We start from the raw sequence: 11941 nt of genomic DNA on the forward strand, positions 1-11941 counted from the left end.
ACGATAAAGAAAAAGTGAGCGTCGGTGCAGTTGTCCAGAGACTCCATTTTTCGGGGGTTTCTGAGCTTGCACTCACCGGTTAAACCAACGTTAGTTTTGATAGCGTCGGTCGATTGATCAAGTAGCCGTTGGAGCAGTAACGGCTAAATTGCTGGGAAAATACACTCACCGGTTAAACCGGTGATGAAAAGAACTGAGCGTCGGTTTAACCGGCGTTAAGGGATTTCGTCAGCCTTTTCCCAACGGCTAGTTTTGGATGTGTGGCTATATATACCCCCAAGGCCGGGTCATTTGAGGTTGCTGGAGACTAAGGAAGCATACTACACTTGAAGAACATCTCCAACCACCATAGAGCTTCATTGTACATCATATAGGCTTAAGCACACTTGTGAGAGTGCTTAGTGCTTGTAATAGGGATTAGTTCTTGCGAGAGCTCCCTTGAGAGAAGTCTTGCTGCGGCAAGCAATCCTTGTGATCCGTCGTGTGACTCTCCGACTTGGTGTGGAGTGGCAACGACACTTTGTGCGGGGGAAGAGGAGACCCCCTCCTTGGTGGAGAAGCTCCGTAGTGGATTTCGGCTGGGTGACCGAAAGAGACGGTGGCGGTGCACGAGATTAGGTGTCTTGTGGTCACTTGCCTTTGCTTGCCGGCATCGCCTTGGTGGCGTAGTGCAAGACGGTGATCGGAAGAGCCTCGGTGTCCCGTGAACGTAGGCGTTTGTGCCAAACCACGTTACATGACCGTGTCTACTCGGGAGTTTGCATTCCTCTTGCACTTACTTCTTTACTTACCGTATTACGTTTCCGCATTTACTCTATCTTGCGTACTTTTATTTTACTAGTTAGTTTGATTAGGATTGCGCACCTCGCGAATTTAACCTATATGCACACAACCACACATACAGTTGTAGGGTGCATCACAAAGTTGTGCTGCAAAGGTAGATCAACAACACTATTTTACACATTGTATCGAATTTCTAGTTGGGAATGTAGTTTATTTCTTTGACATGAAGTCTGCGCGCTAACTATCCTTGGAAAAATCACAAAAATCGGTTATTACCAGCTGCACACACATTTACGTCCCGATCAGTCTGAAACTCTGAATGTTCGCGAAAAATCGTGTCCCTCCAATGGCATCCGATCATCCATAAAGGTCGGTTGGTCCCTATCACCTTTGGGCACGCGCCAACTAGCCAGTACTTTTTTTTTTGTCACGTCCACCCAGGCCACCTAAAATATATATCTGACCGGCAGACGGATAAAAGTTAGTCGCCTCACTCGCTCTTTGATCCATGGTTGTGCCTCCTTGCGTGTCGTCCTCTGATGATCAGATCATGGACCTTGACCGTAAAGACAATAATACCCCCAGCTGACACAAGATCATCGGAAGAGGAAAACAAACTGCAGTAATCCAATTTACATGGAAAAAGTATTTAGTCCATCCGATCCTATGAAGAGTCGCGTGCTCTCATTCGTTAGCCACATATAGTTAGTTTTTGTATGCAAATTAAATCTGGCCACTTAATTAGATTTGTACTTGAGATCCAATTCCTAGAATTGTACTCTTTATAAGATTTTTTCAAATGTAGAATTGCATTCATCATAGGTGTGCGTAGATGGCATACCGGTGTGCCGACATCTAACCACCTTCCTTCGCTCAATTATACCACGCCCATCAGCGTCATACTTGTAATTTCACTTTATTCGTAAGCAAATTGCACACCTCTCCTTATAAAATCAGCACTGCATCCATACAGTACAGGTCTTGACTCAACAGATTTGATGATGATGATGATCCGACCCCAAGTCGGATCTTAGCTTACGCTATGACAAATAATGACAACATTCCAGCCAATTAATCCTGTCCGCGTGGGAGAAGTTAAGCTAACAATCTCAAAGCACCGCCAGTTTCCGCACCATATCTTGTTGTCTTTTTGCATATGGCACCTCTTTCTAGCTAGCCATGCGACAGCGACTCCGGTTGACCGTTGTCTTCCACTGCACCTGACACATGAAGGCTAGGCTTTTTGTCATCACATCACACAAAGATGTAATACCGGCCATACGAAGATAAAGCTTAATTGTGGAGTATGCCCTTTTGCAAGGCACGCGAGCTAATAATAAAGGTAAAACAAGATTCTTAAATTTTCCGCAAAAAAAAAGAATTCTAAACTTTTGATTGATATAAAGGTAATCTGGTTGAAAAATGTATTCCATGTTATTAGATTCAATTTCAGAATTGGTTCTATATACTGCCATTAGAAAATGTAGTAGGTATAGCCGTATAGGTGTATATAGGCGGTGTTAATTGTCAAGTCATAGCCTAAGAAAACCACATTTTGCCAAACTCTTTAGATTAGAAACTTTTTTGGAGCAATGTCTTTAGATTAGAAATGGAGGGAATAAATGCCACCACGCAACTCTTTAGCTCGTAAATAAACAATAAATTAAGGACTCATCTTTTCCAGTGTAGTGTAATGAAGGACGATGGCAAAGATCATTCCCCATACACAAGGGGAAACTATGGCATACGAAGACAATAACACATTGCATGATGCCTATCTGTTCCATCCTAAAAGAAATGCAACTGCAGCATTTAAAATTTTGTCCACTTAATACTACAAGAAACTTGTTAATCTGTGACGCTCAATCCCTGACAATATCTGAAAACCGTCACAGATTCTTTTAGGATATCGTGTGACGATTTTCAGATATCGTCAGGGATTAAACGTCACAGATTAATAAGTTTCTTGTAGTGTAAACCAGTTTGGTGGGATCCATGTCATCTAAGACACATACGGTTGCTCAACCTAATTGGCCACTATTTGCGCGTAATAACAAGTGTATCTATGCTATCTATTAACGAAATGGAGGGCAACCCAAATCGTCTACATACTCTGCTCTTTTGGCAACTTTAAACCTAATTAATTAGAGGCGTATAAGTTACCACCGGGATATTAGTTTAATTTGCTCCTATAGTAACATGTCTAAAAAAAATCTTACATTGTTTGTGGGTCAGAGAGTACTTCCCTTTTGCACCAAATTCCAAAGAAAGCGACAGTCCCTGCAGCCACCTTTCCTTGGCGTCCACATCAGCTCTATTCTACTTTCTGATTCAGGCCCTGTTTAGATCTTTACAGGTTTTTGCAAAAAAGCCGTAAACGCATTAAAGTGAAACGGAATCTTGCTAATTTGAAGTACTAAATGAAGTCTATTTACAAAACTTTTTGCATGGATGGGCTGTAAATCGCGAGACGATTCTAATGAGCCTACTTAATCCATGATTTGCAACAGTGATGCTACAGTAACCATCCGCTAATTATTGATTAAACATGGATTAATTAGCATCATTAGATTCGTCTCGCGATTTACAACCCATCTATGCAAAAAGTTTTGCAAATAGACTTCATTTAGTACTTCAAATGCTCTCTTTACATCTTTACACAATTTTGCAAAATGAACTAAACACCCCCTCACTACTGCGTGTCTCGGCCTCTGGGGTTAGTCGGCTGAACCCATTCTGAATTTTAGAATAGCAAGAAAGGCTCCATTTTTACCATTTTTCTGAGACCGGCCAAGAAAAAGATCATCTGGATCTCCTTTCCACGCCACCCTTTTGTCTTTTCGATCTCATTGAGCTGATCCGGATGCGCTTTCTAACACGCCAGTAGAGTCAGAACGTGCGTGCTTGTGCGTGTGGAGAGAGAGAGAGAGAGGAGGAGGAGGAGGAGGAGGAGCCTCGTAGCACTATTATTTTCTCTTTCTCAAAAACTTTGGGATCTTTTTTTTTGAGATGTTGAAATATGCAATTAATTAATCATGATCCAGTAGGGATTTTAATAAAATCTGCATTTCGCGAGTTTACTAAAGTTGTGCTGCGAAGGTAGATCAAGAGCATTCTTATGCACATTGTATCAACTCAACTAATTAAGCGGTTATTAATAATAATGCATGATCTACTAGGAGAATTTCTAGTTGGGAATGGGATTTCTTTGACACGAAGTCTTGTGCCTTCGCCATTCTTGGAAAAATCACAAAAATCGTCAAGCCTAACTTAATCTTCTTTCCCTTTTCAAAGAACCTAGTACTTTTAGTAACAAGGTTCATAAGAGAACAAGTATACGTTGCTTTCGTCCATTGGATCTGTTTTGATATTCTTGTCTCACTGACCCTAACTTTTATCTCCACTAGGGCAAGATCAGCTCAGCTCTTATCTTCTTAGTCTATTGGCAATCAAGCTTCATTGCACCCTAATAGCAGCGTACCAGTGCACCATTTAGTAATATCAGCTCAGGGAAAAAAGGTTAATCTTGGTTTGCATACTTTTTTTTGTTTCAAATTTGTATCAACTAGTTTATAATTACCTTCCAAGAGATACATCTTAACCAATTTTTAGAACATGAAGCTTTTTGAACATGAGCACCAAATGTAAAATGTATATTTTGATGCAGTAAGAAGAGACAAGACAGACAAACTGATCAGCCACATTGCCCAAATGCTTTGGCTAAAAGCTCAAGAACCAGGGACTCTCCCTTGCACTCCAATAATTTGCCTCATGAAAATTGCCACGTCCAGTGAGCTTACTTTGTTTCACTATGTAACAGAAGCAATGCCACAAGTGAGCGCCTAGTGACTTGGTTTAATTAGATGTAGCAGATCAAAATAGGGAGAAACAATGGCAAACATTAGATCTGCGTGCAAAGGGGTGGCATTTCAAGAACTGAACATCTCAGGGGGAAAAAATATATCCTCACCGTAGAAGTTTCTTTTCATAAATTCACCAGCAAGGATATGTAGAAGTCACATCCATGCTAATTAAGTTTTCAGAAAAAATCAAACCCATTTCGGTGCGTAAGTGGCAAATTCGAATTAACAACTCGTCTAATTGGACCTAATAATCACGGCTCTGAATTGCGTTCGGATATAAACCATAACTCCATGCAACTGAGAATCATTTCAAAACTTTTGAATAAGTTCTGAAGAATTCAAATTTTTCAGTACTTCTAAAAAATGTGCATTTTGAAGATTTTGTAGGCCAATGGCCGAAGAGCGATGCACCCTTTTTATGAGCAAAAGGGTAGAGTGGTACACAAATTTATTAAGTTAGCTACCACATTTTGAACCTTGTGTGACTCAGCGTCAGGTTAGGCCGTCACGCGGGGATCCGAAGTGCATTGCAGACTCTGCAGGCAACACCATCCAAGTGCAAAACAACATTGGTCTGAACCCTGAACAAATGCCAACCATCCAATCTCTTGGGAATGCTTATCCAATTTGTCTTTCACCTTACTTTTCAGTTAAATACATACATATGCTCCCAACTGCCAATGTCCCTTCATAAATCAAACGGAAAAAAAAGTGATTTCATTGTCTTAAAGTGAGCACATATATATTGTGAATTCTTTTCACCTCCTTCTCCCATTTGTTTCAGAAAAAAAAAGGTTCAGCAAATTGCAAGGATCGTTGGCAGGGCAGGAACTCGAATTGCTACTATTCCAAGCTTCCCAGCAGTTTCTCTTGCTCGCTCTGCTCTATATAAACACCAGGCAGAGCCCTTCTCGATCACCACAGGCCATGAGCGCTCCGTGAAGCTCACACACACCATCTGAGAGAGAGAGAGAGAGAGATCAGAGCAGAGGGGGACAGCCATGGAGGCTTCGTCGTCGTCGCTGTGGAGCAGCGTCAACTCCGGCATCGTGCTGAGCCTCCTGGCCGTGGTGTGGACGATGCTGTGGCAGGGCCTGCAGGGCCTCCAGCTGCAGCACTTCCTCGGCCGCCACTCCCGCCGGCTCTCGCGCCGCCTCGCCGCCGCCCTCGACCCCTACCTCACCGTCACCGTCGCCGAGTACGACGGCGGCCGCATGCGCCGGAGCGACGCGTACAAGGAGGCCCAGGCGTACCTGCAGCGCGCCACCCGGGAGGCCGGCGGCGGCGTGCGCCACCTCAAGGCCGAGCCCGACAGGGACCCCGACCGCCTCGTGCTCAGCATGGACGACAACGAGGAGGTCGCCGACGAGTTCCGCGGCGCCACCGTCTGGTGGCTCGCCTACACGGCGCAGCCGCGCGAGGACGCCGGCGGGGCCTCCTACTTCTGGGGCCGCGCCGCCCGCGCCGAGCGGAGGTTCTATCGCCTCTGCTTCCTAGAGCGCGACCGCGACCTTATCCTCGGCGAGTACCTCCCCCACGTCCGCCGCGAGGGCCGCGCCGTCATGGTCAAGAACCGCCAGCGCAAGCTCTTCACCAACATCTCCGGCGACAGCTGGGACTCCGACGGGTTAGTGGCTTGCCGCCGACCTGCTCCTCTCTCTCTCTCTGGTCACTACTAGTGCTAGCTGCTCTTGTGATCCTGATCATCCTGCGCCAGCTTCTGGTCCGGCGGCAGCTCTTGGAGCCACGTGGTGTTCGAGCACCCCAAGACGTTCGCGACGCTGGCCATGGACCCGGCGAAGAAGAAGGAGGTCATGGACGACCTCGACGCGTTCCGGAAGGGGAAGGAGTACTACGCGCGCGTCGGCAAGGCGTGGAAGCGCGGGTACCTGCTCTACGGCCCGCCGGGCACCGGCAAGTCCACCATGATCGCCGCCATGGCCAACTACCTCGACTACGACGTCTACGACATCGAGCTCACCTCCGTGCGCACCAACACCGACCTCCGCAAGCTCTTCATCGAGACCACCAGCAAGTCCATCATCGTCATCGAGGACATCGACTGCTCGCTCGACCTCACCGGCAAGCGCAAGAAGAAGAAGCAGCAGCAGGCGGCGGAGGGCGACGGCGCCGAGAGCAGCGGCAAGGACGGCGGCGACAAGAAGGACGGCGCGGAGAAGGACAAGGAGGAGGAGAAGGAGGGCAAGAGCGCCAGCAAGGTGACGCTCTCCGGCGTGCTCAACTTCATCGACGGGCTCTGGTCGGCGTGCGGCGGCGAGCGCATCATCGTCTTCACCACCAACCACGTCGAGAAGCTGGACCCGGCGCTGATCCGGCGCGGCCGCATGGACAAGCACATCGAGATGTCCTATTGCTGCTTTGAGTCCTTCCGGTTCCTCGCCCGGGTGTACCTCGGCGTCGACGCCCACCCGCTGTTCGACGCCGTGGCGGCGCTGCTCCGGGAGGCGGACATGACCCCCGCCGACGTCGCCGAGAACCTCACGCCCAAGGGCCCCGGCGAGGACGCCGACTCGTGCCTCGCCGCGCTGGTGGAGGCGCTCCACAAGGCCAAGGAGAAGAAGGCGCTCGCGAAGAAGGCCAAGGAGGAGGCGAAGAACAAGGCCACGGGAAAGGCGAAGAAGGAGGCGGCCGCCGACGAGGCCGATGACGACGACGAGTAGGCCGATGATGCTGACCGGAAAGGATTGATCGATCGAGCACGCGCTCTTTTTGTTTTCTATATGATCTTATTAGCTAATCTTATTGGGATCTTCTGAAAATAATACTAACTACTCCTAATTAATATGATGTGTTTTACCGAGTAGTATTTCGACGTTCTCCATTGGTACTCCTTTGAAGCCACTTTAATTTAGCTGACTCTGGAACAACTCAAAAGTGAACTCAGTTACATGCATGTCTACTCAGCACTTTCTGCGTCCTACTTTTTGTCTTTTTGATGATGGAGCTAGCATCGATTGGGTTGGTTTTTTTTTTTTGAAGGTCACCGGAAGGGGAGAGGATCCCCCACCTGAATTGCATTACTCTGGCCCTGAATGGCCCATCATGATAGTTTAAACTTTTACACCAGTTTGCGTTTGCTTACATTGCGGACTCAAATACGTTACACCAGGACAAAGCTAACAGCTAGATCACCCTGCGGTAGGCGATGGCCCCAGGTGCGTGCTTCTTCCCGAGCAGTACGCAAAACAGTACCTAGGTGGTCGAGGTGTTGGTTGAAGACAGCATTGTTGCGTCGCTTCCACAGTTGCCAACAACATAGCAACAGGAAGGCGCGGAAGTGTTTACGGGGGATGTGTCCAGGAGGTTTCAGCAGGGGCAACTTATCTGGAGTCATCGGCGTGGGCAGCACAACCCGAATTGATGCCCAGAAGGACACCGCAAAGTCGCAGCCGAACATGATGTGCGCGGCCGTCTCTTCCAAGCGCCCACAAACTTCACAAGTAGCACTGGTGAGCACATGTTTCTTCAAGAGGTGCTCCCGGGCAAGTAACCATGCGAAGAACTGCACTCGCGGCGGCGCGCGGTTGCACCAGACGAAGGTGGCGAGAGGATCCTTGGGGTTGCGAGAGGAGCACAGCATTTTGTAGAGAGCCGACGTGTGCAGCTTCCCAGAGGCGTCCGCAAAGGGGCTCAGGCGTTGGTCAGGTGCCTCAGTTGGTGTCCAGGTTTCCACAAGGTCAGTGATTTGCTCGAGCTCCTCACGAGCAACGTTGGAGAGCCTCGCCGTGAGGACGTTTTGCAAGCCGAGGTGGCGGACTTGGGCCACAGTTTGACTGTCCTGCCGGCAATGGCTGAGAAGTGCGGGAAACCGATCGGCCAAAGTATCTTCCCCGTCCCAGACATCATACCAGAAGGAGGTGGTGCACCCATCCCCCAGTGCAACCGTGGTGATGGCTCTGTAAATCGGGAGGAGTTCCCGCAGTACAGACCAATGGTGGCCAGTGAGCTCGCCTTCCATACATGCAATGTTGCAGTGGCGGCGCACCCAGGATGCTTATGACGATCCAGCAGCTTGGTGAAGGCGGTGGAGTAGTTTAAGCAGGAGGCATGTGTTCTGCAGCGAGAGATCCCGGATGCCGAGTCCTCCATGATCTTTTCCCTCACAGACCTGCTCCCAGGCCACAAGGCAATTCGCGCCGCGTGCAACCTCCCCCCCTGTCCAGAGGAAGGCACGCCGGCGTTGGTCCACTTTCATCAGGACGCCGGGTGGAATAGGTAGAGCACCCATCAGGTAAACGAACTGGGAGTCCAGCACAGAATTGATCAGAACAGTGCGCCCCATCGGATTGAGTAGTTAGTGATGCCTGCCAGCCGGCCAAGTATCTGTCAGCTTTGGCGATGAAGGGGGAGAAAGCAGAGAGCTTCAGTTTGGTGTTGGACAGAGGGAGACCAAGGTATGTCTGAGGGAACCCTTCCTCTTTGTACCCAAGAATGGACAGACATTCAGGGAGAATGTGAGCCGGCACGTGCATGGGAACCGCCGTGCTTTTTGAATAGTTGATCTTGAGGCCGGTTGCATCGGCAAATTGGTCAAGCAGCAGCCGCAGGCGCGCCACATCTGCCACTTCCCCTCGACAGACGATCAGGGTATCATCGGCATACTGGAGAACAGCACAGGTGCCATCAGTGAGGATTGGATGCCGCACCCCACCATCCTTCTTGATCAGAGTCTGCAGGACATCGGCCACGAGGAGGAACAGGTATGGCGACATTGGATCACCCTGGCGAAGCTCACGTTTGCACTGAATCCAGGGGCCTGGGCACCCGTTGACTAGCACAGCGGACTTGGAGGAGGCAAGCAGATCGGTCACCCAGCGGCACCAGAGCGAGCTAAAGCCCCTGGCATACATGATGTGCACAAGAGCCTGCCAGTTGACGGTGTCGAACGCCTTGGCAAAGTCCAGCTTCAGAATGATAGCAGGTGCTTTCCGGCCGTGGCATACTTGGACAAGCTCCATGGCGTAGACGAAGTTTTCAGATATCGATCGCCCTTTGAGGAAGCCAGTCTGGTCAAGATCAATCAACTTCGTGATCTCAGCTTGCAATCGAGTGGTGAGCGACTTGGCTGCAATCTCGATGCTGCAGTTCTGTAGACAAATTGGCCTGAAGGCGTCGACCGTGGCAGCCCCAGGTTTCTTTGGTAGGAGGACCATATAGGATTGGTTGATGCGGTCGAGCTGTGCAGTGCCCTGATGGAAAGCAGAGAGGAACTGCATGAGCTGAGGTTTCACAGTGCCCCACGCCGCCTTGTAGAAACTTGGGCCAAAACCATCAGGCCCCGGCGCACTCCCGCTGTTCATCGCCTTCACAGCAAACCAAGCTTCCTCTTCAATGAATTCAGAAGTGAGGGCCGGCGAAGCACGGGGGCGCCCAGCATAGAGTGCAGCAACATCGAAGTGCTAGACAGGGTCAGTGCTTGTACCGAGCATGTTCTTGTAGTATGCAGTCAGAGCCCCACTTTCTGCTGGTGTGAGGTGATCATCAGACCATCCACTTCGATACCTCGAATGGCATTGCGCCGCAACCGCTGGGTTGCGTGGGCGTGGAAGAAGGCAGTGTTGGAGTCACCTTCCCTGACAGCTCTCCGCTTGCCACGCTGCCGCCAGAACGCCGCCCGTTCTTTGATGGCAAGGGTGAGGCGATCCTGGCACATCCGGTGTACCTGCAGCTCCACAGACGAGAGAGCATGATCCTCTTGCAGAGTGTCGAAGAGGAGGATTAGGAATTTACAATTGGGAATGAGTGCTGGTGGCGCCCTGGAACGCCGTGCCCATACCTTTGCCGCGGCGCGGGTGGACTTGAGGCATCCGGCGAGGCGACCGGCCGCGTCAGTGGGAGCGGAGGCTGCATGCCAGGCAGGGAGCACGCTCGGGAGGAACTGCTTGTTGTGGAGCCAAGAATTTTCAAAGCGGAAAAGAGTGGATTTTGGTATTGTAGTGTTCATGTTTACCAAAATAGGAGTGTGGTCAGAAGTTTGCCGGACAAGGGAGGATAAAGTGGTTTGCGGGAAAGCGGCGCATTGATCGTTGTTAACAAACATCCTGTCCAGGCGTGCAAGAGTGGGATTCGCCCGCATGTTCGATTGGGTTGTGGAGAAGAAGAAGAAGAACAGCCCCGCTTTGTCAGAGACAGGAGACGCAGCCTTCATTCAAGGCGTGCTTTTGTTGGAGTGAGTTGGCACGAGAGCATATGGTTGGTGTCAAGCACAAAGCCCACTCGTTGTGTACTTGTCATTCCGTCTCAAATTACATTTCATTTTGATTTTTTAGATATATATTTTTTACTATATATAGCTAGACATGATGTATATCTAGGCACATAACAAGATAACAAAAGCGAATTGTAATTTGCGACAGAGGTAGTATCTCAATGCCAGCAGTGACAATGTCTCATGTTTGTGACAAGGTCAGGTGTCAAAAGGAAGACGAAAACAAATTGTCCCTGAATCAATCTTGATTCTTGAAGTGTGCTCTTCATGCATTCACGCCGGCGTCGAGGACTAGGCAAATCGCTATCAGGCGGTCGCCGTCGGCCAGCAGCCCCATGCCACCCACTCGCTCCGTGAGACCGTGACAACCACCGGCAGGCAACTTTTTTTAGTGGAACCTGGCAGGTTCCTATCTATCTATCTAGAAGATAAATAAGCTATTTATCTTTAAAGCCCACTTTAATCCAATTATGTGCTACAAATATATTCAACATTTTGATAGTATTAGCTCAACATTTTGTTAAACATGTTCAACATTTGACTTTTAAAATATTGAAACTATGAAGACAAAATGTTGAAATTGAAAAAATAAAATATTGAAAATACTAAAAAAAATATTGAATAGAGTTTCTTCTCCAGCTGCGGCGTGCGCGGCGGCAGCGCGCGGCGTGCAGTAGCGGCACGCTGCAGTAGCATGCAGCGGGCAGTACCAAGGCACGCAGCAGCAACAGCAACGCGACAGGCGGCAGCACGGGGTGGGCAGCAGCACCAGCGCGCGGCGCATGGGAGGAAGAGGAAGGAGGAAGGAGGAAGAAGAAGGTTAGGGTTGAGTAGATCTAACGCACGAGATGATTTATACGAATCTCAAACACTGAAAGGTAGAGGAGAAAAAATCTTCCGGAAGATGTATAGGATTTCTGAGCACTCGCCGCTTCACCAGTCACCGCTTCGCCACCGCCAACCCGGCCCACCAGAGCATTCGGTCCACGATTACAAAGTACAAACTGGGCAACAAGGCCCACCAGTTGGACTTTACGACGAGCAGCTGGGCCACAGGAGAACGTGG

At 49.3% G+C, this 11941-nt stretch overlaps 2 protein-coding genes across 3 annotated transcripts; one reads left to right on the plus strand and one right to left on the minus strand.

Annotated features, from left to right (window-relative positions):
• The first annotated feature begins 3700 nt into the window (after positions 1-3700).
• On the plus strand, positions 3701-7512 carry LOC120664951 (AAA-ATPase At3g28580-like). 2 transcript variants are annotated; one of them, XM_039944348.1, is made up of 3 exons: positions 3701-3714; positions 5607-6273; positions 6364-7512. In XM_039944348.1, exons 2-3 carry the CDS (start codon positions 5648-5650, stop codon positions 7325-7327), a joined length of 1590 nt encoding a protein of 529 aa, XP_039800282.1. In that variant the 5' UTR covers positions 3701-3714; positions 5607-5647; the 3' UTR covers positions 7328-7512. The 2 variants fall into 2 exon arrangements, with proteins under 2 accessions (XP_039800282.1, XP_039800290.1); XM_039944356.1 differs by having other exon boundaries at positions 6382-7512.
• A 255-nt stretch (positions 7513-7767) lies between these two features.
• LOC120695034 lies at positions 7768-9967 on the minus strand. The gene is made up of 2 exons (XM_039978360.1): positions 8892-9967; positions 7768-8563 (listed from the first exon to the last, which is right to left on the minus strand). Exons 1-2 carry the CDS (start codon positions 9965-9967, stop codon positions 7768-7770), a joined length of 1872 nt encoding a protein of 623 aa, XP_039834294.1.
• Between the last annotated feature and the right edge of the window lie 1974 nt (positions 9968-11941).

This window comes from Panicum virgatum, chromosome 2K, assembly GCF_016808335.1.
Source record: "Panicum virgatum strain AP13 chromosome 2K, P.virgatum_v5, whole genome shotgun sequence".
In the NCBI taxonomy this organism is placed as follows: Eukaryota; Viridiplantae; Streptophyta; class Magnoliopsida; order Poales; family Poaceae; genus Panicum; species Panicum virgatum.